The 23628-nt window shown below is 38.6% G+C and overlaps 1 protein-coding gene across 2 annotated transcripts; it reads right to left on the bottom strand.

The window, feature by feature from the left end:
• Window positions 1–4978: 4978 nt before the first annotated feature.
• On the bottom strand, window positions 4979–22231 carry LACTB (lactamase beta). Of its 2 annotated transcripts, none has more exons than XM_025472580.3 (6): window positions 21860–22231; window positions 21371–21437; window positions 19503–19693; window positions 18859–19210; window positions 16591–16756; window positions 4979–5762 (listed from the first exon to the last, which is right to left on the bottom strand). In XM_025472580.3, the coding sequence occupies exons 1-6, from the start codon at window positions 22214–22216 to the stop codon at window positions 5231–5233; spliced, it is 1665 nt and encodes a 554-aa protein (XP_025328365.1). In that variant the 5' UTR covers window positions 22217–22231; the 3' UTR covers window positions 4979–5230. The 2 variants fall into 2 exon arrangements, 1 of the variants encoding a protein (XP_025328365.1); XR_003146078.3 differs by lacking the exon at window positions 4979–5762 and adding an exon at window positions 15157–15291 and having other exon boundaries at window positions 16591–16752.
• Window positions 22232–23628: the final 1397 nt, after the last annotated feature.

Below are 23628 nucleotides of genomic sequence, written 5' to 3'. Positions count from 1 at the left end.
AAGGCTACTGAGCATATGAAAATATGTCTAACTTCACCTATAATAGGTAAATGCAAGTATAAACAATCAGATACTGTTTCCCATTCACTGCATAGCCCAAAATTAAAAGTTACTGTTGGCAAACAACAGAATTAAGTTCAACCATAAAAAATTGTTCCTACTAAAACATTTTTGACTCACAAAAACAATTTCATACAGTTCAACCAAGAAAAGGACATTCCTTACAGCATTCCCTATTTAAAAAAAAAAAAAAATCCAGCAATAAGAAAACAGTATGTGAGATAGTTATACAATGTAGTATTTTAGAGCAGTTAAAATACACTGACCAGATCACAAAACAATGTTACATTTAAAAATGGTGTAGAAAAGTAGAAAACGTGTATACTATGATGCTATTTGTATAAATGTAAATAATACAAATTAATACTATTATTAGATATGGATACATGCATGGCTACGAGTTAAGCAAGGAATTGGAAGGATTTTTTTTTTTTTAAGATTTTATTTATTCATGAGGGACAGAGAGAGAGAGAGAGAGGCTCCATGCAGGGAGCCCGGTGTGGGACTCAATCCCGGAATCCCGGGATCACGCCCTGGACTGAAGGCAGATGCTCAACCGCTGAGCCACCCAGGGATCCCAGTATTGGGAGGATTTACACCAGCTCCTGATAGCTGTTGCCCAGAGGGCAAACGGGCTGGAACTTTGGGTGGCTGTTAAAGGGGTCTTCAGCTTTATCTCATGTTTTATATGTTATTTTTTTAATGAAGAAAATGTAACTAAATGTTAACATTTTAGGGTGTTGGGACTATATTGAATATCTGCCAGGTGAATCTTTTGCTTCCTGGTATCGTCAATTTCATAAAATAAAAGAGCAGTTTAATACGGGAAGATAAAGCAAATCATTTGTAGCTAATGATTGCCTTGACAACTGTAAACTGCAGGGGGAAAAAAAAACCCAACCAACCCAAACACAGGAAACTTGCGCCAAGTGTTTTTCCCCAATATTAAGGATTAGCCACACCAAGAGACACCACTTTGGGAGATGTGAAAATCTATCAATACAGTTTCCAACAATATCAAGTGAGAAAGGAAGTTATCATGGCAAAAATATCTGAAACAGGAATTCTTAACCTAGGGTCTCCAAACCCCTGACATTTGCATATCACCTTGTTTTCTCAGAAAGTTCTCAGCTCTTCTCAGAGCTTCAAGAAACCTTAAAAAAGGATTGAAAACAACAGAAGCAAGTGCTTTGTTCATCATATACATTCGCTAAATTCACAAGGCTCTTCATGCTTTGTGGATCCTCTGGCATCTCTAGTTTGGTCACAGTGCCCTTCTCCCTGCCACTCACATCCTTTCCTCCCAATTTAAATGCCCCCTTTCTGGAGCCTCCAAGCCATCCACTCTATGGTCTACTCAAAAGTTCAAAGCCCACCTTAGTATCACATCATCAAATTAGAAACAGATGTCTTTCTTATCAGAAACATTTTTTAGATGATCATAACTTTATTTGCTTTTAGTCAGGATATATTTTAAAATTCAAATATTAATCTAATGAAGGAATGGCCTTTTTAGATTTATAAAAAACACAGATGGAAAACTATAACAAATATGAATGTGAAACAGAGAGATCAGAAGCCAGAAATAAGGAGATGAAACAGATCTGTTTAAGGGAGCTGCTTTCTCTATACTTCATTCAACTCAGAATTATTTATCTATTTATCATAATAGATCAAAGTTGAAAGGGAAGAAATAGGCTGAGGGCACAGAAGTATAGAAAACCCCTCCTTTAGCAGAGTGTAGGGAAACTTTTATTTCTTTTTGAATTTTCCTGAATTCAGTGTAATCTCCACTACACTCAACTATGATTGTTACAACAATATTTCCTAAGAGGTCAACACTTTAATGAGCCATCTGTAGAGCTAGTCTCCCACACTGAACCAGGGTAGGTCTGCATGATCAACTAGAATTTGGTGTAGGTGATGGTATATGACCTTCAAGGCTAGATTACAGAAGACATTGTGACATTTACCTTGTTCTTTCTGTAATTACTCAATTTGGGGGAAGTTATAGTCAAGCAGACCTATGGAGAGGTCCATGTGGTGAGAAACAGATCTGTTGCCTTAGGCCAGCAAGTAATAGAGGCTTCTTTGCCTAGAACCCATGGGTGAACCATATTAAAATAAGATCCTCTAGCCCTAGGCAAGGCTTCAGATAAGTGAAGCTCTTGCTGACATCTTGTCTGCAATCATAGGAGAGACCTTGAGCTACAACATTCAGCAAAGCTGCTTCCAGACTTATGAAACACAGAAATTGTGAGATGGGATAATTTGTTACACAAGAGATTACTAATGCACAGTATACTAAATGAAAGAAGCCAGACAAAAAAGGCCACATGTTATCGGATTTTATTGATATGAAACGTCCATAACAGGGAAAAGACAGAAAGTAAGTTGGTAGTTTCCAGGGTCTCAAAGGAGAAAAGAACAGGGAGCAAATGCCATGGGTATAAGATTTTTTTGGTGAAGATGTTCTGGAATTGGATGGATGTACACCTTGTGAATATACTAAAAAACCATTGAATTATATACTTTAAGGTGTATGAGTTGTGAATTATATCTGAAATCTGTATTTTTTGACATTATAGATTTGTTACTTTGTAGTAGTGTGAGGCTGTAACAAAAAACTAAAACATGGGAGTGGACTTGGAACAGAGCAGTGATTGGAAGTTGGAATGAAGTCTTTTGAAGATAGCATTAGTGGAAGCCCCAGGAGCCACAAAGAAACTGTTTAGAAGTATCATGGTCTTTGGGAAGGCTGCAGGTGTAGACTTCAAGGAGAGTAAGGAAAATCTTACTGGAGATTGAAGGAAAGAATTCTAATTTTGTAGTGGTGGAAAGCTTAGCAACACTGTTCCCTGCAAGGACAGGGAAAGTAGAACATGTGCCCAATGAACTGGGTGATCCAACTGAGATGTCCAGTATTGAATGTTTCCTGGCCTCTTCCTGCTGCACAAGAGAAAGAAGCTCAAGAAAGGACTACTAGACAAAAATAATCAATAATGGATGGTTTGGAAAATTCCCAGACTCTCAAGATGGCAAATGAAGCTAAAATTAAGACATGGCTTCAAGGTAAAGATGAAATTTAGGGCACTTCCAGGAAAACATGGTCTAAAATGAAGCTGAAGGGATGCCTGGGTGGCTCAGTCGGTTAAGCGTTCTGACTCTTGGTTTCAGCTGGAGTTGTGATCTCAGGGTCATGAGATTGGCCCCACTTCAAGCTTCAGGCTCAGTGAGGAGTTTGCTGGTTTCTCTCTCCCTCTCCTTCTGCCCCTCCCCATGCTCACACACACTCTCTAAAAACAATACATCTTTTTTAATTTTAAAAATATTTTTATTTATTTATTCATGAGAGACACAGGCAGAGAGAAGCAGGCTCCAAGCAGGGAGCCTGATGTGGGACTCGATCCTGGGACTCTGGGAAAACGCCCTGAGCCAAAGGCAAGCGCTCAACCGCTGAGCCACCCAGGTGTTCCTCAATACATCTTTTTTTTTTTTTTTTTTTAAATAAAATGTGGCTGAGGGTCTATGAAATCCTTTGATTGCTGGAAGAACCAAGATGGTGCCTCAGGAAGCTGTATCAACAACAGGATTTATTAGAAACAAGTGTTTTCTCTAATCGTCTCAGCAGAATCCTGAGTTACAGAAGAGCTTTCTTTGAAGAGTTTTGGGGGTATGCTTTTTGTTTACCTAACATGAACCCCAACGGGATTTGTAGGAGACTCACAAAGTTTAAACAAATTATATTGGAAGAAATACTACTCAGACTGAAAGGAGAGATAAGCGTACAAAAGAGGCCTTTGAACCTCCAAATTTATACAAGCAGAAAGCAGGCTGAGAAAAACCACTCTACCTCTCATGAAAAAATAGTAAGTCAGAGGGGAGATCCAAGGGCCTGGAGAACATAGCCCAAGAGCCAAGAGTTATCCCCAGGCCTTGAGTAATCAAGGAGCTGCCAACTGGTGTCTGGTTGGATTTCAGAATTGCTCATGCATGTCTTCCATTTCCCCACTTGCTAAGGAGGAGGCTTGAGAGCAATAATTGTACATACATTGTGCCACTGTATATCCCACGTGTAGGGAGCAAATAACTTGTCTTTAGTTCATATGTTTTCAGGTAAAGAGGAATTATATTTAAGGAACTACCCCACCCCGCAAGGAAGCTCAGCCATACCTAGACCTGATTTACATGATAGATACTGGGTTTTGAGCTGATACTGTAATGGAATGAAATTTCTGGAAAACTTGGGAGGAGGTAGAAAGGATATTTATCACTGGGGACCAGAGGTCAGACTGTAGTAAAGGACTGCCAGTGATCTCCACCTCCTGATATTTATACTGTGTGTGTGTGTAATCCCCCCAAAATTAATTGTTAGCAGGGTTGGTCTGTGTGATCTAGAGAATATTATTAGCAAATGTGATGGTATGTGATCTCTGAGGCTAGGTTATAAAGGACATTGGCTTCTGCCTGGCTCGTGGCTCACCCTCCTGCCCTCCCTCTCTCTGTCCCTTGAATCACTTGCTCTGGGGAAAGCCAATCGACATGACACTAAGATACCCAAAGAGTCCTAGAGAGAGGACCACATGGTGGGGAAACAGACCCACAAGCTAGAGGACTGATACTTGCCACGTCAAGTGAGTAAGCCATTTTAGAAGTATTTTCTCCAGCCCCAGAGAAGCCTTTAGATGATTACAACATCTTGTCTGCAACCTCATTAGAGACTGGCATCAGATTCACTCAGCCAAGCCACTGAATTCCTGAGCCTCAAAAACCATGAGATAATTTTTTGTTCTTTTAAGCTGCAATAGACAACTAATATAAAATTTCTCATAAACTTGTTTTTGCTGTCATATCAAAATAACTATTTAAAGGTTCCTGTTGAATGAGATTTTCTTTATATGACACATTGAAAAATGTATATTTTTATCAGAATATTTTATTTCAAGAATTAACACTTTTTTCAAAAAGTAAAAATAATATAGTTACTTCCCTGAGTATAAAGAACTAATCCTACAATAAAAGACAATTACAAAATTAAGCAATTAGAGGTACATAATTCTCTGCATTCAGTTATACTCTATTACAAATCTATTTTTAAAAATCTCATGTGTTTGGGGACTTCAATGTTTCAAACAACAAGAACAGAACAGCTCATTTTGCACCTGTGATGTTAAGATATGTTGGATCTGTCTTTATCAAATTCCAGAGCAATTTTTAAAGCAGTGCTATTGAGGCCAACAGATTGCATGTTGCATATGATAGAAACCACTATTCCTCTTGGGGGAACCTTGTTATTTATAACTTCCACATCCAGTTCTTCAGGAAGGACCAGCAGAACGCTGCTAGCACCCACTGCACCTCCAGTATGTGAGGCATAATGCCGCTGCTTTCTACAAGAACCATATGTTTGCTTCTTTTCCACAACGCCCCATGCCATTGCATATTTACCCTCTTTATCCCAAGACATCTCTGTGTTAGGGACTGGTGTCCAGATCATAACCATTGTTTCTGGTTTGAGATATCCGGGTAAAAGATTTTCATGTGAGTTCTTAAAGAGCCCGACTTGGTAACCATACAGCATTGCATTCCCAAATTTCAGAAGGTCACCCACTGTAGACAGAAATCCACCACCAGCCCATTTATAGGAGTTATCCACGTATGGTGTGTTGACAAGACGTCTCTTTTTATTGTAAACATAAAATCTAAAATGAAATAAGAATGGTCAGTAAAAATTTAATAGTCTATGGACTTTACATATGAGAATGAATAGGAAAATATGTACATGAGACAGATTTTTTCAATGTAGTGATTATACATTCTGAGAAGCTATTAATATTCCATACGATTCAGATTCTAATAAAACACAGATAATTGAGTAATTAAAGCATAGAAAGTGTTTTTTTTCCTACTGGCATGGCTTGCCCATTTTGAGTGTATCAAACTTTTAATACCTGTAAAAATGAACTGGTATATTATTACACACAATATGTTTGCCTGGTGCATATACAGAAACACTTGTTTGGTAGATACTGGGCTAGTCCTTGGCTAGTCCTTGGGCTCAGTGAATCATGCGCCACATGTGAATTTTATGACTAAGCATACACACTGAGATGTTTAAGATTACTATTTGTAAGGAGACTGTATCTTCTGGTTGGAAATGCCTGTAGGAATACTGTGTGTCATGATATGACACGGGACTTTCTTGGTGTAGTGAGAGAAGCTGGAGTTTGCAAACCTGCTGGAATCCCAACTCACCCTTACTAGCTAGTAGAACAGGCTTCTTTTATTTGATTAACATTTACACAGTTCTTACTACATGCCAGGCATTTTCTAAGAACTATATCAATGTGAACAAATTTATTCTTGTAACTAGCTTCAGAGGTAGGTGCCACTATGATTCCTATCTTACAGATAGAAAACTGAGGCAGAGAGAGTAGAAATAACTTGTCCCAGATTATACAGCTTGTAAGTGGCGGGGCTGGATTCAAACCCAGGCTGTCTGTTGCCTCTATGCTTCAGCATCCTAATTTGTGTAGTGGTGACATAAATATCTACTTTGCAGAGTTAGGAATATGTGCATCAATCACTTTACATATTTCTGGTAGCTACCTAGTAAATGCTGTGATTTACTCATGCATTCACAATTATTCATGGAGCCCTTCCTATGTGTGAGGCACTGCTTGAATGTTGGAATGAAGCATTCAAGAGAAATGCTTGAAAGAGAAATTTCGAAAGAGACAAAGTGCCTGACCTAGTGAGGTTTTTAGTCTAATATCAGGTAAATGAAATTAAATCACAAAATAATTAAATGAAATGAAATGTGGCTCATGAGGATCTTTTCTTTCAAGATTCATAGTAAGATGTGCTCGTAGGCTTCCAGTGTGCTGTCCCATCTGTAACAATCTTCTTCATCCCTCCTTGGCTGTTCATAAGCACTGTCACACTGAGTCTCACCATCACTTTCAATCACCAGATGGGTAAGGTCTCAACCTCTGAAGTTTCTTCCTAGGACTATGATTTCCAATCCTGCCAACTCTTCAACTGAACCTGCTCTCTGTCCTCACTGTGACCTCCATCTGTTGCCCTTGACTCTTCCCAATTTCCCAGATCTTTTAGTCCCTGATTTCACTCAACTTTCCCTTCTAGCCTGAACTACTTCAGCTGTGATCTCACTAGCATCTCTAGGTTCCTCGCTCTTCTGACCTGACACTACATTAGTCTGCCAATCCTGAATAAATCTAGGTACCCCTTCCTTTGGTTCCTTATCTGCCAAGAAAAGCTGCAGATAGTCACATCACAAAGCTGACTGGTATCAATTCATACTCTTGCTACGGGTCTGCACTGCTGTTACCAAATCTCATTCTTTTCCTGGTTATTCTCTGGTATATTCTTCACAGTAGTTATTCCCAATCTCTTCCTGTCCTCTACACCACCTCTGGCCAGCGGGTAGACAACTATATCCTTTGTTTTACAGAGAAGATTCTGGTGTGCTTCAGATGGCTTCAAACTCCCATCTTCTTTTTTTTTTCAAACTCCCATCTTTATCTTAAAATGTATTTACATTACCATGCATTCTTTTTTCCTTTCCTCCAGTCACTTAGGAAAATTTCCTATTGTTTCTCTAATTCTACTACCTGCATCTCTGCCTTTTTGCCTCTACATCTTTGTTATACCAGTTACACTTCCTAGATCATTTTATCTCCTTGAAGTCCATTTTCCAAGCAGAAGCCTGAGATTGTCTTACTTAGCCTTCTTAAATCTATTTGACAGCCACGTGCAGAAGAATGAAACTAGACCACTCTCTTGCACCAGACACAAAGATAAACTCAAAATGGTTGAAAGATCTAAATGTGAGACAAGAATCCATCAAAATCCTAGAGAACACAGGCAACACCCTTTTTGAACTTGGCCACAGCAACTTCTTGCAAGATACATCCATGAAGGCAATAGAAACAAAAGCAAAAATGAATTATTGGGACTTCATCAAGATAAAAAGCTTCTGCACAGCCAAAGAAACTGCCAATAAAACTAAAAGACAACCTACAGAATGGGAGAAGATATTTGCAAATGACGTATCAGATAAAGGTCTAGTATCCAAGATCTATAAAGAACTTATTAAACTCAACAGCAAAGAAACAAACAATCCAATCATGAAATGGGCAAAAGACATGAACAGAAACTTCACAGAGGAAGACACAGACATGGCCAACAAGCACACGAGAAAATGTTCCGCATCACTGGCCATCAGGGAAATACAAATCAAAACCACAATGAGATACCACCTCACACCAGTGAGAATGGGGAAAATTAACAAGACAGGAAACAACAAATGTTGAAGAGGATGTGGAGAAAGGGGAACCTTCTTGCACTGTTGGTGGGAATGTGAACTGGTGCAGCCACTCTGAAAAACTGTGTGGAGGTTCCTCAAAGAGTTAAAAATAGATCTGCCCTACGACCCTGCAATTGCATTACTGGTTATTTACCCCAAAGATACAGATACAGTGAAATGCCGGGACACCTGCACCCTGATGTTTATAGCAGCAATGTCCACAACAGCCAAACTGTGGAAGGAGCCTCGGTGTCCATCGAAAGATGAGTGGATAAAGAAGATGTGGTCTATGTATACAATGGAATATTCCTCAGCCATCAGAAAGGACGAATACCCACCATTTGCTTCGACGTGGATGGAACTGGAGGGTATGATGCTGAGTGAAGTAAGTCAATTGGTGAAGAACAAACATTATATGGTCTCATTCATTCGGGGAATATAAAAAATAGTGAAAGGGAATAAAGGGAAAGGAGAGAAAATGAGTGAAAATATCAGTGAGGGTGACAAAACATGAGAGGCTCCTAACTCTGGGAAATGAACAAGGGGTGGTGGAAGGAGTGGTGGGTGGGGGGGGGGTGACTGGGTGACGGGCACTGAGGGAGGCACTTGATGGGATGAGCACTGGGTGTTATGCTATATGTTGGCAAATTGAACTCCAATAAAAAATCTACTTGAAACCTTCCAATGGTTACTGTAATGAGGACAAAACCCAAATTTCTTACGATGGCCTACAACACAATGGTCCTCAACAGAGGCAGTATCAACTCCTTAAGGGAAATTTTTGGAGGGATTTTTTTAGCTGTCACAATTACTAAAGGGCTCTTACTGACATTTAGTGGACAAGGTCCTAAATGTCCTAGGATGTGTGGAAAGTCCCACATAGTAGTGTATCCTTTTTTTTTTTTATCATGTAAGACCTTCAACTCTCCTACCAGATAATCATGTAAGTAAAATAGCTGTTTATAATGAGCTGAGACCAGAACCCTCTCCATTTTATATATAAACACAAAGGACTTTTTGAACATTTTATGCTGTAACAACATTTTCTTGAAAGTAATCAGTGTGAAAATTGACGAAAGACTGTACTTTATTTTGCTCACAACTTTAGCCAGAGGAGGATACCAAAGGCATGAGCAGAAGAAGCACCAATACAATATACCCGTGTGGGTCTGCACTTGTTGTTGTTACATTTATGATGTTTTTATGTCTTAAGTTGCATCTGACTTTATGTCTTCTAATGTTGTGAATAAACTTGAACATACTGAAATATCTATAATCTTTACAAATTCCTTTTATTTTTATTTAAGAGTAGTGAGTGTAAGTTATATGATCTATAACTTTTGTTTCAGGAAATTAAAGGAGGTATAGAATATTTATTAAACTAAGGGGCAGGGGGTCTAACAGCATTGAGACTCACTGTCCAATGTGATTCAGCCCCTACTTACTTCTCTGATCTTGTCACATCTTGCCTTGCTTCTTTTCATCTCAGGCTTATTTCTGTATTTGCAACAAGGCAATTTAGCTTTCCTTATCAGTCATGTCCAAAAGCACTGTATTTTAAATAGATTCCCTACATTCTCTCCTTGTTACCCTAAATCCCATTGCTTTATTTTCTTCATATCACTATCTAAAATTCTTAATCTACATGTTTGTCTGTCTCTTCCCATAGAATATGTTTCTTAAGGGCAGGAACCTTACCTATCTTAGAGCTCCTTAATGATTCCCCTACCCAGAACAGTGCTTGCCATTCACTAAGTGCTCATTAATGTATTTAGGGGTGCCTGAGTGGCTCAGTTGGTTAAGAGTCTGACTTTGGCTCACATCATGACTTCAGGGTCCTGGGATCGAGCCCCGCGGTGGGCTCCACACTCAGCAGGGAGTCTGCTTCTCCCTCTCCTTCTGTCCCTTCCTGGGCTCATGATGTTTCTTTCTCAAATGAATAAATAAAATCTTTAAAAAAAATTTTTAAAAGTTCAACACGTGAAAGCATCATTTATTGGCCAAATATTTAATGGAGACACCTTGCATGGCACTGGAGAGACTAGTTAAATCATACACTGTGGCTGCTTTCAAGGCACAAATAGTCTTGTCAGACAGTTCTAAATTGCAAAGCACTACATGAAACACCCGGGGATTTTGTTAAAATGCAGATTCTGCTTCAGTAGGTCTTGGAAGGGAGCACAATATTCTGCAGTTCTAACAAGCTCTCAGGTGGTGTCAATACTGCTGGACCCTGGACCACATTTTAATGAACAGGTTGTAGAGTGACTATCAAGATGGATGAGAGGAATCCTGAGCACTATTGAGAACAAGCCTTGTTGAAACGGCTGGTTAGGGATGCCTGGGTGGCTCAGTGGTTGAGCAACTGCCTTCAGCTCAGGTCATGATCCAGGGATCAAGTTCTGCACTGGGCTCCCCACAGGGAGCCTGCTTCTCCCTCTGCTTATGTCTCTGCTTTTCTCTCTGTGTCTCTCATGAATAAGTAAATAAAATCTTAAAAAAAGAGAGAGAGAAAAAAAAAAAAGAGAGAGAGAGAGAGAGAGAGAGAAGGAAAGAAAGAAAGAAAGAAAGAGAAAAAGAAAGAAGAAAGAAAGAAAGAAAGAAAGAAAGAAAGAAAGAAAGAAAGAAAGAAAGAAAGAAACGGCTGATAAAAAAAAAAAAAAAAAGAAAGAAAGAAACGGCTGATTACAGAGGCCAAGCTGGGGAGCAAAGTGGTTCTGTTTGGCTGAAACAGAGGGCTTGAGGGGATAAGTGGCAGAAGGCGATGCTGGAGGAGTAGACAGGGGACAGGTCACAAAGGACTTTCTCCTTATCTTAGCTAGCAAAATGCTCTATATTTTCTGTATCCTAAAGAAAAAAAATTTTTTTAAATCTGTTATAGCTTCCAGCTGTCAATCCTTTCTCTCTCCTCATTTACTGCCAAACTACACAGAACACCCCACCTCTTCTGTTTCCATGCACTCACCTCCTCTAGTCATTCAATTCCTTAAAATCTGGCTTCTGGTCCTCCATCACTAAACAGCTCCCTCGTGGGTTTTCAAGGCTCTCCTAATTCCCTACTTTGTTTGTATCCTATTTGCCTCCTGTAGCATTGTTTAACCAGCACTTCTTTGATACTCAACCTTGGGCCAGTCTGCTGCTTGAGTTCTCTCTTCTAGATCTCAATCCTATGATTCCCTATATCATTCCAATCACTGCAGCCCCACTTTCCCAGATCTTCTCTTCTACACAGAAAACTACAGGCCTGCATTAGTACCACAATCCCTGTTCCAAATTACAATCAGATTTTCTACCAGTCTTAATAATTCTCAAATCTGGTTTTGGAGGAGGGCAGGAAGGTTGTTAATCAGAATCATCTATGGGCCTCCTCTCTCTCAAAACTGTATCCTTCCCTCAAAATTCATAATTTTGAAGGGACTGTGGACACATATTATTGAAAAATTACTTTATTCCTTCAAGAATCATATATGTCTCCCCAAAATCCAAGTCATAATACCTGGTGAAGCAAGGGTGACCAAAGGTATGTGCTTCGAAGATTTAAAAAAAAAAAAAAAAAAAAAGAGCCCACAGAGAATCTTAATATATTCTCTTGAGAACCAATGAGATGATATGTGTGTGGTCTTCTCATTTCTCAAAATAAATTTGTCTTTTTTTTTTTTTTTTTTAAGTAGGCTCCCTGCCCAGCAAGGAGCCCAACACAGGGCTTGAACTCATGACCCCAAGAACAAGTCCTGAACTGACCGTGAGTTGGATGCCCAACTGACTAAACCACCTAGGTGCCCCTCAAAGTGAACATGCCTAAAACTAATCTCTTCCAAGTGTTCTTCTCATATTTCTCCTCTTCATTAAAACCTTGGTTGACTCTCTTGCCCTCAATTCTCACATGCATCAAGATGCTAAATACTATTACACAACCTCTGCTTTGTGACTTACCTTTTTCTCTTCCTTCATTCCTATGGCCTTTCCCACATTTTAGGTCCTCATTACTTTCTGCCTGAACTCACTCTCTCTCTCTCTCTCTTTTTTTCTTTTGGGAGGAGATCAGGGGATGGGCAGAGGGAGAGAGAATCTTAAGGAGGCTATATGCCCAGTGAGGAGCCCTATGATGGGTTCAATCTCACAACCCTGAGATCATGACCTTAACAGAAATCAAGAGTCAGAAGCTTAATTGACTGAGCCATCCAGGTGCCGCATTCTGATTACAATTCTAATTCTAGCCAATCAAATCTAAAAGAAACCCCATAATAAAATATATATTTCTTACAGTGAACTTCAAGTTTGTAAACTAGCAGAGAACTACCAGCATATTTTGGCTGATAATCAGCTTTGTGTAACTTTCTTTTAACAGTACAGCATTCCAAACTGCTTATATCAAGACTGGAAATTAGGACTCCTCAGTCATTCCTCCTTTAAAATATAAAAATGTGGAGAATTCTAGACTTCAATCTAGAACTCTTAACTTTAAATAAATTCTAAGCTTTATTCTCTTGACTCCTTTTCACAGAGGACAAGTTAATGGCTTTTTATGAAAATAATTTTGTTCATCTAAAAGAGAAGTTTATTATTTCAAATTCTTTTTTTTAAGATTTTATTTATTTATTCATGACAGAGAGAGAGAGAGAGAGATTGAGAGAGGCAGAGACACAGGCAGAGGGAGAAACAGGCTCCATGCAGGGAACCCGATGTGGGACTTGATCCTGGGTCTCGAGGATCTCACCCCCGGCTGAAGGCGGTGCTAAACTGCTGAGCCACCGGGGCTGCCCTCCTATTTCAAATTCTGAAGGAATTTCTGCTCTAAAAAGAATGCAATATAGACACGAGTTCTTGAGTAAGTTACTGAGACATCTCTGTAACTGAATAACTGATGGAATGATGCCACATGACAAAGAGCCTCTTCTTGTTTAAAAATGTTTAGATTCTGCACAAGAGCACTATATAACTACAGAAATCTACATCTACAAACCTAGAAATTCAAAATACTTTTATTTTTACAATGCTTCTTAAATGCCTTTAGAAATAATTATGTACTGGCTTGTGTTTATTGTTTTGTTTTGTTTTGTTTTTTTGTGATAGTCATACAGAGAGAGAGAGAGGCCAAGACATAGGCAGAGGGAGAAGCGGGCTCCATGCACCGGAGGCCCGACGTGGGATTCGATCCCGGGTCTCCAGGATCGCAGGCGCCAAACCACTGCGCCACCCAGGGATCCCGGCTTGTGTTTATTGTTATGAGAAGTTTAAAAACCCATAGAATTTAAAATGTATATAATAAAAACCAATCCCACTTTATCATTTAGTATTAACATTTGGATTGAACCTATTACTATGGAGTCTATCAGCTAATGGCATAGAAAAGATCTTCATAAAGAACAATACTTAATTTTAGAAAATACTTTAGCAAATAAAGATAATAAATAAGAATCAAAGAGATAATGATAGAAAGTAAAAACCATATCTATACTGTCAAAATAAGGCAAACACTTCAGAAAATATGCATTATATTTGCTTTTGGTCCTATCCAATTATAAAAGAGATTTTTGTTGCAAGTATTGTGCCAAACACAGGACATATGAAGAGTGTAAAAATAATCTAATGCATTGACTAGGAGGTTGCCCTATCAACAAAATGAGTGTCTTTCAGTCCACTCCCCAATGGGTATTTACTTAAAAGATTAGTTTATTTGCCCATATAGAATATACTTGTTACAAATACATCTGTGTATAATAAGTCAATGTTCCTAGCCTTCCATTTAAGAAAATCCCAGTTTTACTCAGAACAATCTACCCAGCTAAAAACTAATTTCTCCGCATCTCTCACAGCTAAGTGTGGCCTGTTGCTAAAATTTTGGCTGAAGAAATCTTAGTAGTAATTTGAGGCAGGATTCTAGGGAAATAAATACCTTAAAAAGATGACAGACACTGGGACGCATTATTTTAAACACACACACACACACATACACACGAGCAAAAAGATGGCAAGTATTTACTCTAGGGTTACCAATAACTCTAAAAAGCCTAGGTTAAGGTAATATAAATATATTTAATATATGATTATGGTCAAAGATTCAGTAGACTAAATAACAAAGCTGCAAACTTTTGCTGGAAATTTTATCTCCTGCAAACATATGAACATAAATGAATAGAAACATATGCACTTATAGTTTTACCTTAAGTTTTTTCTTTTTAAATACATATCTTTGAAAAAAAATTAAAAAAAATAAATACATATCTTTGAAGTTTCCTTTTACACCCTGAACTCCCTTAAAAACTGGTGTATTTAAGCTCTTTTAAAATAGCTATTACCAAAAAAAGAACCAGAGTTGAGCTTTAGAGGCCCCAGGAGATACTGCATCAAGTAAAATAAGAATGAAGCAAACGGACAAACCATTTTCAAAGGTAACAATATTTCCTCCTTTTTTTAGTGCCCCTTTTCAGCAGCCCATTTAATATAACTAAAATGAATTCACTACCTCTTTAGCACCATTGGGTACTTTCAAATCTAACAAACTCAGAGCTTATAAGAACCTTTAATAGAAGAAATGGAAACCCACAGCCTTTTTTTTCCTTAAAAGAATGGAAGATAAAATGAAATTAACTCATCATATGCCATATTTTGATTTTTGTGCAAGCTATAAATTACTCATTAAGAAAACAGCAAACTGCCTTGTAGTCTGTACATTCATAGAGTCTTAATTTTCAGTATAGAAAAGCAGTTCAGTGATTATACCTAATGTTCTTCTCTACTTTATATATAAGTGTAGGCATTCATTATCAAATGCCTAGATCTGAAATAAAATAAAGTCATGCATCTATGCTACATTTATTAGTGAATCTTTTAGATTCAATCAGCAACCTCTGGTATTTGTCAATTTTTCTTATGCTTTCCAGTAGAATGTAGTGTTGGACCTAAAAATAATAAACATTAATTGAAGTGGTTAAGAACTACAGGCCATTTTAAAATTAAAATTCATTGCTTGCTGCTAACCTAATTTCTTTTAGGTTCAAAAAACCTCTTTCAGGCTGATTTGCAATGCACACTTAATCCTTTTAAATAAACTGGTAATTAAAAAATGGTAATTTAACTAAATATAACAAAAAACTGAACAAAACTAATACAACGCTAAGAAGATAAAGCTAAAATAGCCCCACTATTTCATCTATTTCAAGCACCATTAAGCTATTTGCAAAGCATGTACTAAGAAAAACATGCAAAGTAAAAGTAACAGTTGATTTGTTAAATGTTATCTTTCTAACAAACCAAATAATAACGAGTAAAATGGAAAAGGAAATGTAGCCAGGACTCATAATAGTGTTTAGTCTCAAAATTCTCTCCCAATGCCCCTTTTACAAATCACTAGTAAAAATTATGATAAAATTTTAGTTTGATATATTTCAATGAAATGACTCAAACTTTTACAAGGGGAAAACATAGGTACCACCTCAACAAAATAATTAATCACCATCACCAATAATGGAACAAACCAACTTCATGTGACTTCTGAGATAAGACACCTAAATGCAATGTGTGTTTGCATCTACAGGACTAGATCCTGTACCAGAACAAAACTTGTTTTCCTTCTTCTTTGGCTATAAAGGACATTATTGGAAGAACTGGAAAAATTTGAGTAAGTCTGTAGATTTGATATAAGTTTGGTGCTGAGATTAGTTTCCTGAATGTCCTTATTTTTAGAAAATATACATTTAATTATTTATGGGTAAATCTGCAACTGATTTCCAAACAGTTTAGAAAAAAAAATAACAGAGCAAATGTGGTAAACGATAATATTTGAGGAATCTGGGTGAAGGACATATGGAAATTCTTTGTACTTGGCCTTATAACTTATCTTCAAATATTAAATCACTTTAAAATAAAAAAAAGCAGTTAAAAATAATAAAAGATAAAGTATTAGCTACAACATAAAAAAAGGGATGATGGAAGAGCAAACTATAGATGCCCTTGACAGGTGCAATTTTGGTTTAATTATGCATAGATTTAAATTATTACTGTGTTTCGTCCAGGATCCTGGAGTACTTTGCTAATACTTTCAATTTCCCTTACTTTATAGATGGAAAAACAGACATATATAGAGCTCTCAAAATATGGCAAGTGTGATTTTGGAATGGAGACAAGGAAAGTTTGACTTTTAATTAACAACACAGTGTTAGAATGGGATATAGCTAGACACACCAGAAAGTATCATTTACCTTGCTCTATTGTAAATCACTGGCTCATTTTCTTCCTGCACAGTTGTCAGCATATCCAAGTCATGGAATATTTTCTGCATATAGTCCAAATATTTATATCCTGAAGCTCTTTCTACTATGGCTGCCAATAGGGTATAGCCAAAAGTTGAATACAAAAACTGACTACCTTGAGACATCATTGCAAGGTGAGGGTGGGGGGAGGAGAAAAGAAAACGCTTCATTATTATTTCAAAGCATGTAAAATATTTCCCACTGAAAATTGACATACCTTTAAAATCAGAGTATTTTACTTCAGCATTTAGAAACAGATCATGGATGACATATTAATAAATTTAGTCAACTTTGCAATGGCCCTGCTTATTCCATGATTTAATGATCAGAATATGAATCTACTCCTTTCCATGATAATGAAATAAGCAAATAAATCCTACCTCAAAACTAAAATAAAATCCTTCAAACTGGTACCAAAAAAGGAAGGGAAAGAAAAGCAAATTTGATTTCTTGAGTTAATGGTCTTATTCTTAATATATCTAATACTCATTGTTTAAGTCATAAATTAGTTGTCCACATTCCTATTTTACTAAAGTATATGTAGGTATAAATACTCTATTTCAAATATATATATATATGTGTATATATATATATATAAAATACAAACATATATTCAAATATAGATATTATGTCAAATACACACTTTTTTATCATTTGGGATTCCAGAAATACAGAGTGTATGATATGTACTAACAACTGGAACTTTACTTTTTAAGACAAAATCCACAAATGTATTTCTTTGCCCTTATTAATTACACTTATATCTATTCATGGTAAAAAACAAATTTTAAAATGAAAATGTAATACAATTACATAAACCTATAGTAAATTGAAAGATATTAAGTGGTTTTGGTAGTCATCCTGCCAAAAAATACATTTAAAACATATTTTTATTTTATTTTTTAAAAGATTTTATTTATTTATTCATGAGAGACACACACAGAGAGAGAGGCAGAGACATAGGCAGAGGGAGAAGCAGGCTCCATGCAGGGAGCCCGATGTGGGACTTAATCCTGGGACTCCAGGATCACGCCCTGAGCCGAAGGCAGATGCTTAACCACTGAGCCACCCAGGCATCCCTAAAACGTATTTTTATAGATCAGCTTTTTGGGAAATAAAATTAAATTGTTGAAAACCAATTTCTTTAAGAAATGAAGGCACACCAATGTCCACAATAGCCAAACTGTGGAAGGAGCCTCGGTGTCCATCGAAAGATGAATGGACAAAGAAGATGTGGTTTATGTATACAATGGAATATTACTCAGCCATTAGAAATGACAAATACCCACCATTTGCTTCGACGTGGATGGAACTGGAGGGTATGATGCTGAGTGAAATTAGTCAATCAGAGAAGGACAGACATTATATGGTCTCATTCATTTGGGGAATATAAATAATAGTGAAAGGGAATAGAAGGGAAGGGAGAAGAAATGGGTAGGAAATATCAGAAAGGGACACAGAACATGAAGACTCCTAACTCTGGGAAACGAACTAGGGGTGGTGGAAGGGGAGGAGGGCGGGGGGTGGGGCTGAATGGGTGACGGGCACTGAGGGGGACACTTGACGGGATGAGCACTGGGTGTTATTCTGTATGTTGGCAAATTGAACACCAATAAAAAATAAATTTATTATAAAAAAAAAGAAGTGAAGGCACAAAATAGGTTGAGCAATTTAAATACTAAATTAAACACTAAGTAGATACTGACATATTAGCAATATTTTATCATGCTTTCTTTGGTCCAGACTGTATTTGAAGAACAATTATTACTACAACATTTCTCCATAATTTTCAACGAATATCTTTATCCTGAAAATCCACGAAATGAATGATGAGGCTAAATATGAACAACTGGCTACCTGGATGCTAGGCTTTCTTAAGAACTAAAGACAAGGGGTGCCTGGGTGGCTCAGTGGGTGAGCATCTGCCTTTGGCTCAGGTCGAGATCTGGGGCCCTGGGATAGAGTCCTGCATCAGGCTCCCCATAGGGAGCCTACTTCTCCCTCTATGTCTCTGCTTCTCTCTCTGTGTCTCTCTTAAATAAATAAAATCTTAAAAAAAAATAACTACAGACAAGAAGGTGCATATTAGACTGACAATGAAACCCACAACACAAGCATCAACCACATCCAATGCACTCTGGATGGATCATTTCAGATTTTCTGAAAATTAATACTTCAATAATGATGATTTTGTTAAGAGAAGGAATTAACACTCACCAGGTTTAAAGAACAAAGGATCATTTTTAAATAATCTTAGTGATTCAATTGAATTCTCAAACTTTTCTTTCAAATATAATTCGCCTTGTTCAAAATCATTCTTTTTCTTTCCAGGTTTTAAGTTCCGGCCTTTGGCATCACTATCTTGCTCTATCTTAGCTTTGGCAAAGTCACTCTTTTCATTACTTTTGCCTCCTTTTTCTCTGAACTCTTTTTCTTGGTCAGATTCCACTGTCCCTTTCATCATTTTCAAGGCTTTGTAAGCTTTCTCTTCTTTCACTTTTTTCATGTCCTTTTCATAATGACGAATTCCACTTAAATGGGAAATCAATAATCTTGTTGTGACAGAAACCTAATTGTGAAAACATGGAAATTCAATTACAATATTAGACTGTATAATAAGAAGTTGGTAGCCTGGGAATAATGCCTCAGGAATACTTTCCATTAAACTGCTGCTGGAAAAACATGTCATGTACACACCTTCAGCTTTAAGTTTCAGAGAAATACCCCATCAGTTATCACCTGGATAATAAAAAAAACCCCTTTAATCCATTAACAATAATTAAAAACAAATTGAAGAATCTTCTGAAACCTTTTAAACCATTTAACATGCTGTCAGTAAAATGAACTGTGAGTTTCATTACCTTTTCACCTTCATATTCTTTTTCTGGGAATTCAGGAACATAATGTTGTACTGGAACATCAAGATCCAGCTTCCCGGCTTCCCACAGTTTGGCAAGAGCAACCATGGTGAGGCTTTTGCTGATACTGGCAATTCTCATAACCGTCTCTGGCTTGCATAGTACACGGTTCTCAACATCTGCATAACCTAAACCTTTAGAAAAAAGAGAAGCAAAAAGTCACTAATAACAGGCTTCATGGTCAAAGGAGTCTTCAAAAACTGAAATAACACTACCTTAGAATGTCCCATCTATTTATCTAAAAGAAAAGATATGCTGCTTTTATAAGTTAATTAAGAGTGGATGAGAGTCTTAGTAACAGGGGCAACAGTAAGCCTCACAACTTAATCTTATAACGAAACCGAAATTGCACTCTGTACAACAGCAATTTTCTATGCATACTAATTTTTCTGAGTTTATCTAGACAGATTAGTTAGTCCACATTTTACATAAGTTATTCTATGTTCTTTAAGGGAAACATAACTGTTCTTCAGATTATATTTATTTTTGATTCTTGAGTTTCCATTGGACTCCTTAAAATAACCACCCAATAAAAGCTAATGTGAAAAGGTATCCTGCAAACCCACTCTAGGTAACAGTTTAACTCAGCTGCAAACCAGAAAAAGAAAAGCACTACTAATTTAAAGTATTGTTGAGAGAATTTTTTTAAAAGTCTGGTTTCATCTTCTGGAGTTTCTGAAAGGATGAAAATCTAAGTGACAAGATCTTAGATCTAAAAAGAACGAAAGGCATACAGTGATTGTTTTTAAACTATAAATATAGATTATGCTGAAAAATATTTGCATTAAAAACAAAGCCCTCACCCATAAAGCTGACATTTATATAGTTTTTGATTAGAGTATTTTTCATAAATTGGGCTATACTTGGGGGAAGAATTATTTTTCTTAAATTCAAAACCTTATTGCTCCTATCATTTTCTCTTAAAAGTACTAATTCTTTTAAGTGATGTCTGAATGTTTTCCCAAAAGTAGAGTTCCTAAAAATCTAGGATGACCAGTTGGACCAATTTGTGTGCAATGGGTAAGTAAATCAAATTATAAAATATGCTTTGATGAAATTATCATAAAGTAATTAGAACTCTTTCCCAAAGCTTCTAGCTTTTTGTTTGGGGGGGAAAAAAAAGGCTGACACCTCTGCCCACTAAAATAAATAAATAAATAAACAAACAAATAAATAAAGTAGATTGTAAACTCATTAAGGTCAAGGAATCATGAATACCGCTAGTTCTTGGTAGTGTATTTTACAGACTAAGGGACTCAATCACTTATTAATTAAAATAGAAAACAAACTTCTGACGTTTTATCTAGTAGTAAGAATTATCTACAAACATGCAGTTAACAGACTGTTCTATACACAACTTTAAGAAGAATAAATTCAGTCCTTAGAAAAAAGTCACCTATAAAACTCCAAGGGTCACATTTAAATCTTGCTGTTTACAGGAGCGTCTGGCAGCTCAGTGGTTGAGCGTCCGCCTTCTGCTCAGGGCTTGATCCCGGGGGTCGGGGGTCGGGGATCGAGTCCCGCAGGGGGCTTCCTGCAGGGAGCCTGCTTCTCCCCTCTGCTTTATGTCTCTGTCTCTCTCTCTGTGTGTCTCTCATGAATAAATAAAATAAATCTAAAGAAAAAAAAAAACCACTTGCGATTTACAGAGTCTGATTCTTTATTCCCTTAGACAGATTTTTCTCTACAATAGGTATGGCTTCACGAAAAGCCATGAACGTTTCATGAGATTCACTCCCAGCAGTAAAAACCTCATAATTTCATTCATCAACTGGTACAAAACAGCCAGTAAGTGTATTTTCTGAGCCTACCTTCTGACCAGACTTCTTTTCCATCTACAGAGACTCCAACCACTATGCCTGGGGCGCCCACCTCATCCTAAGAGCCAAGGGGAAAGGACACAGTTGGAAATCAGGACCACAGGCTTCGCACAGCAGACGGCGCGGAGCTCCGGGGCCTTCCCGAGGCCCCGCCCCCTCCGCCCGGGCCCCGCCCCCTCCGCCCGGGCCCCGCCCCCCTCGGCTCCGCCAGGCCCGGCCCCAGCGGTGAGGGGCGTGCCTGGTCTGCACTGAGCGAGGAGTGGAGGTTCCCGAGGCGGGCGGTGTGACCTCCGCCCCGACTTGGGCAACCCGCAGGAGCTTTTGGCCGTGGCCGGGCGGTCGGGGAACGGGAAGTCCTGCTCCGGGCATCCCACCGCCTGGGATGGGGTCCGCCTGGGTCCGGGGCAGGACCACCGCGGGGAGGGGGTCGCGGGCGGTGGGGCGCCGGGGTCCCAGCCGCCCACGCCCCCGTCTCCGCACCTTGATCCGGTGCAGCAGGTCGCGGCTGCTGTCGATGGCTCTGGCGAAGCGCCGGGAGAGGGGCGGCGTCGGGGTCTGTGCAGCCCCCGGAGCGACGGGCTGCTCCGGCGGCGGCTCGGCCTGGGGCGACGCCTCGGGGTCGGGGGCCGCCGGGGGCTGCGCGGGGGCCGCGCCCCTCAACCCACCCGCCAGCTTCACCCCGAGCGCCAGCCCCAGCCCCAGCCCGAGGCCCCCGGCCCAGCCCGGGCCGAGCGGCGGCAGCCCGGCGCGCTGGTGGGCCCCGCGCCGCCCGCGGCCCCAGGCCCAGCCCCCGAGGGTCGCGGCCCGGGCCGTGACAGCTGACAGCAGCCGGTACATGGCGTCCGCCGCGAGCCGGCAGCCTCGGAGCTCGCGCAGGTCCGGCCCGCGGCGGGGGCGCGGGGGGGGCGGGGCGCGGGGCGCGGGGGGCGGGGCCGCGCAGCCCTGAGCAGTCGACGCCGGATGCCGGAGCGTCGATCGCATCGAGCCCTTGGGCCTTCCCTCCCTCCGGGCGCTGGGTCGTTCACCTTCCCGCACGCTGCTCTCCTCCCTGCCCTCTGCCTGTCCTCCGATCCAGGCTCACCTCCTCCGAGAAGCCTTCCCAGCTGCCATCCCAGTGGCCGCACCTTTTTGACCCTCCTTTATAACACTGAACACTTGGTTTCCTCCAGCTTCCCTGATTCCTTACCAGGCTGCGCCCTCTTCTTTGGAGAGCCCTGACTTTTCATACTTTTGTATCCTCAGCTCCTGGAACAGAGCTGGCACCCAGCAGCCGCGAGCAGGCATCTCTTCTCCTAGAACTCTCTTTTTCTCTCTTGCCATCTCTTTCAGCTCCTTCCATTGCTCTAAGGCCCTTTTAAAATCTCTAACGTCTGTTAAAAATTTTTATTAAAAAAATAAAAATAAAATAAAATCTCTAACTTCTGGAGGTCCATTGCCCCACCACATCAGACATTAGGTTATATGCGGACTTACATTAAAAACAGTATTTCTTGTTGCTGTAGACGTTTAGAAATTTTTTTGCACTTGAAAATTTTTAACCCAAAAGTAATATAATTTATAATTAGCTATGATTTCTGACTTCTGTAGATTATCAGAGGTTCTTGTGAAATAAGAAGCCTAACGTCAAATTGCTACAAAATGTAAAGGGTGTACAATCCCAACAGAACAATTAATGGCAATGTTAATTTTGAAGACACTTAAATGTTTATCCATTCCAATCTTACAATTATTTATTTATATATACATGTATATTGTAAAAAATACATGTAATTTATATATATAGAAATTATATATATAATTATAAAATAAATAAATATATATATTATATATATAAATTACATATATTGTAATTTGTATATAGTATATATACATATATAATTTTTATGTATATTGTAGAAACTTTTCACATATATATGTATGTATATGTGAATATTTTTGACAATATACATATATAATATACATAATACATACATAATATACATAATTTTTATGTATATTGTAAAAACTTCACATATGTATGTATGTATGTATATGTGAATATTTTTGACAATATACATATATAATATAAAATTATATGTATATATACTATATATATAAATTACAATATACAAAATATTTTTTACAATATACATGTATACATATACATAAATATGTGAATATTTTTTAAAGCTTCTAGTCCTTAAGTACAGGAGTAATATACCCAATGCATATAATGACTCTGTGTTTCCTTGCAGGTGGGATATATACAT

This window comes from Canis lupus, chromosome 30 (genome assembly GCF_003254725.2).
Source record: "Canis lupus dingo isolate Sandy chromosome 30, ASM325472v2, whole genome shotgun sequence".
Lineage (NCBI taxonomy): Eukaryota > Metazoa > Chordata > Mammalia > Carnivora > Canidae > Canis > Canis lupus.
Note: the sequence above shows the minus strand (reverse complement) of the source record. Positions and strands in the feature narration are given on the sequence as shown.

Bases quoted from the DNA above. Each gene is read 5' to 3' on its own strand.
- LACTB (XM_025472580.3), bottom strand. From the start codon at position 22,216: ATGTACCGGCTGCTGTCAGCTGTCACGGCCCGGGCCGCGACCCTCGGG. The intron at 21,438-21,859 runs GTGCGGAGACGG...CTTGGCTCTTAG, and splicing joins ACCTGCTGCACCGGATCAAG to GATGAGGTGGGCGCCCCAGG. The intron at 19,694-21,370 runs GTAGGCTCAGAA...TTTTTTCTAAAG, and splicing joins AAAAGAAGTCTGGTCAGAAG to GTTTAGGTTATGCAGATGTT.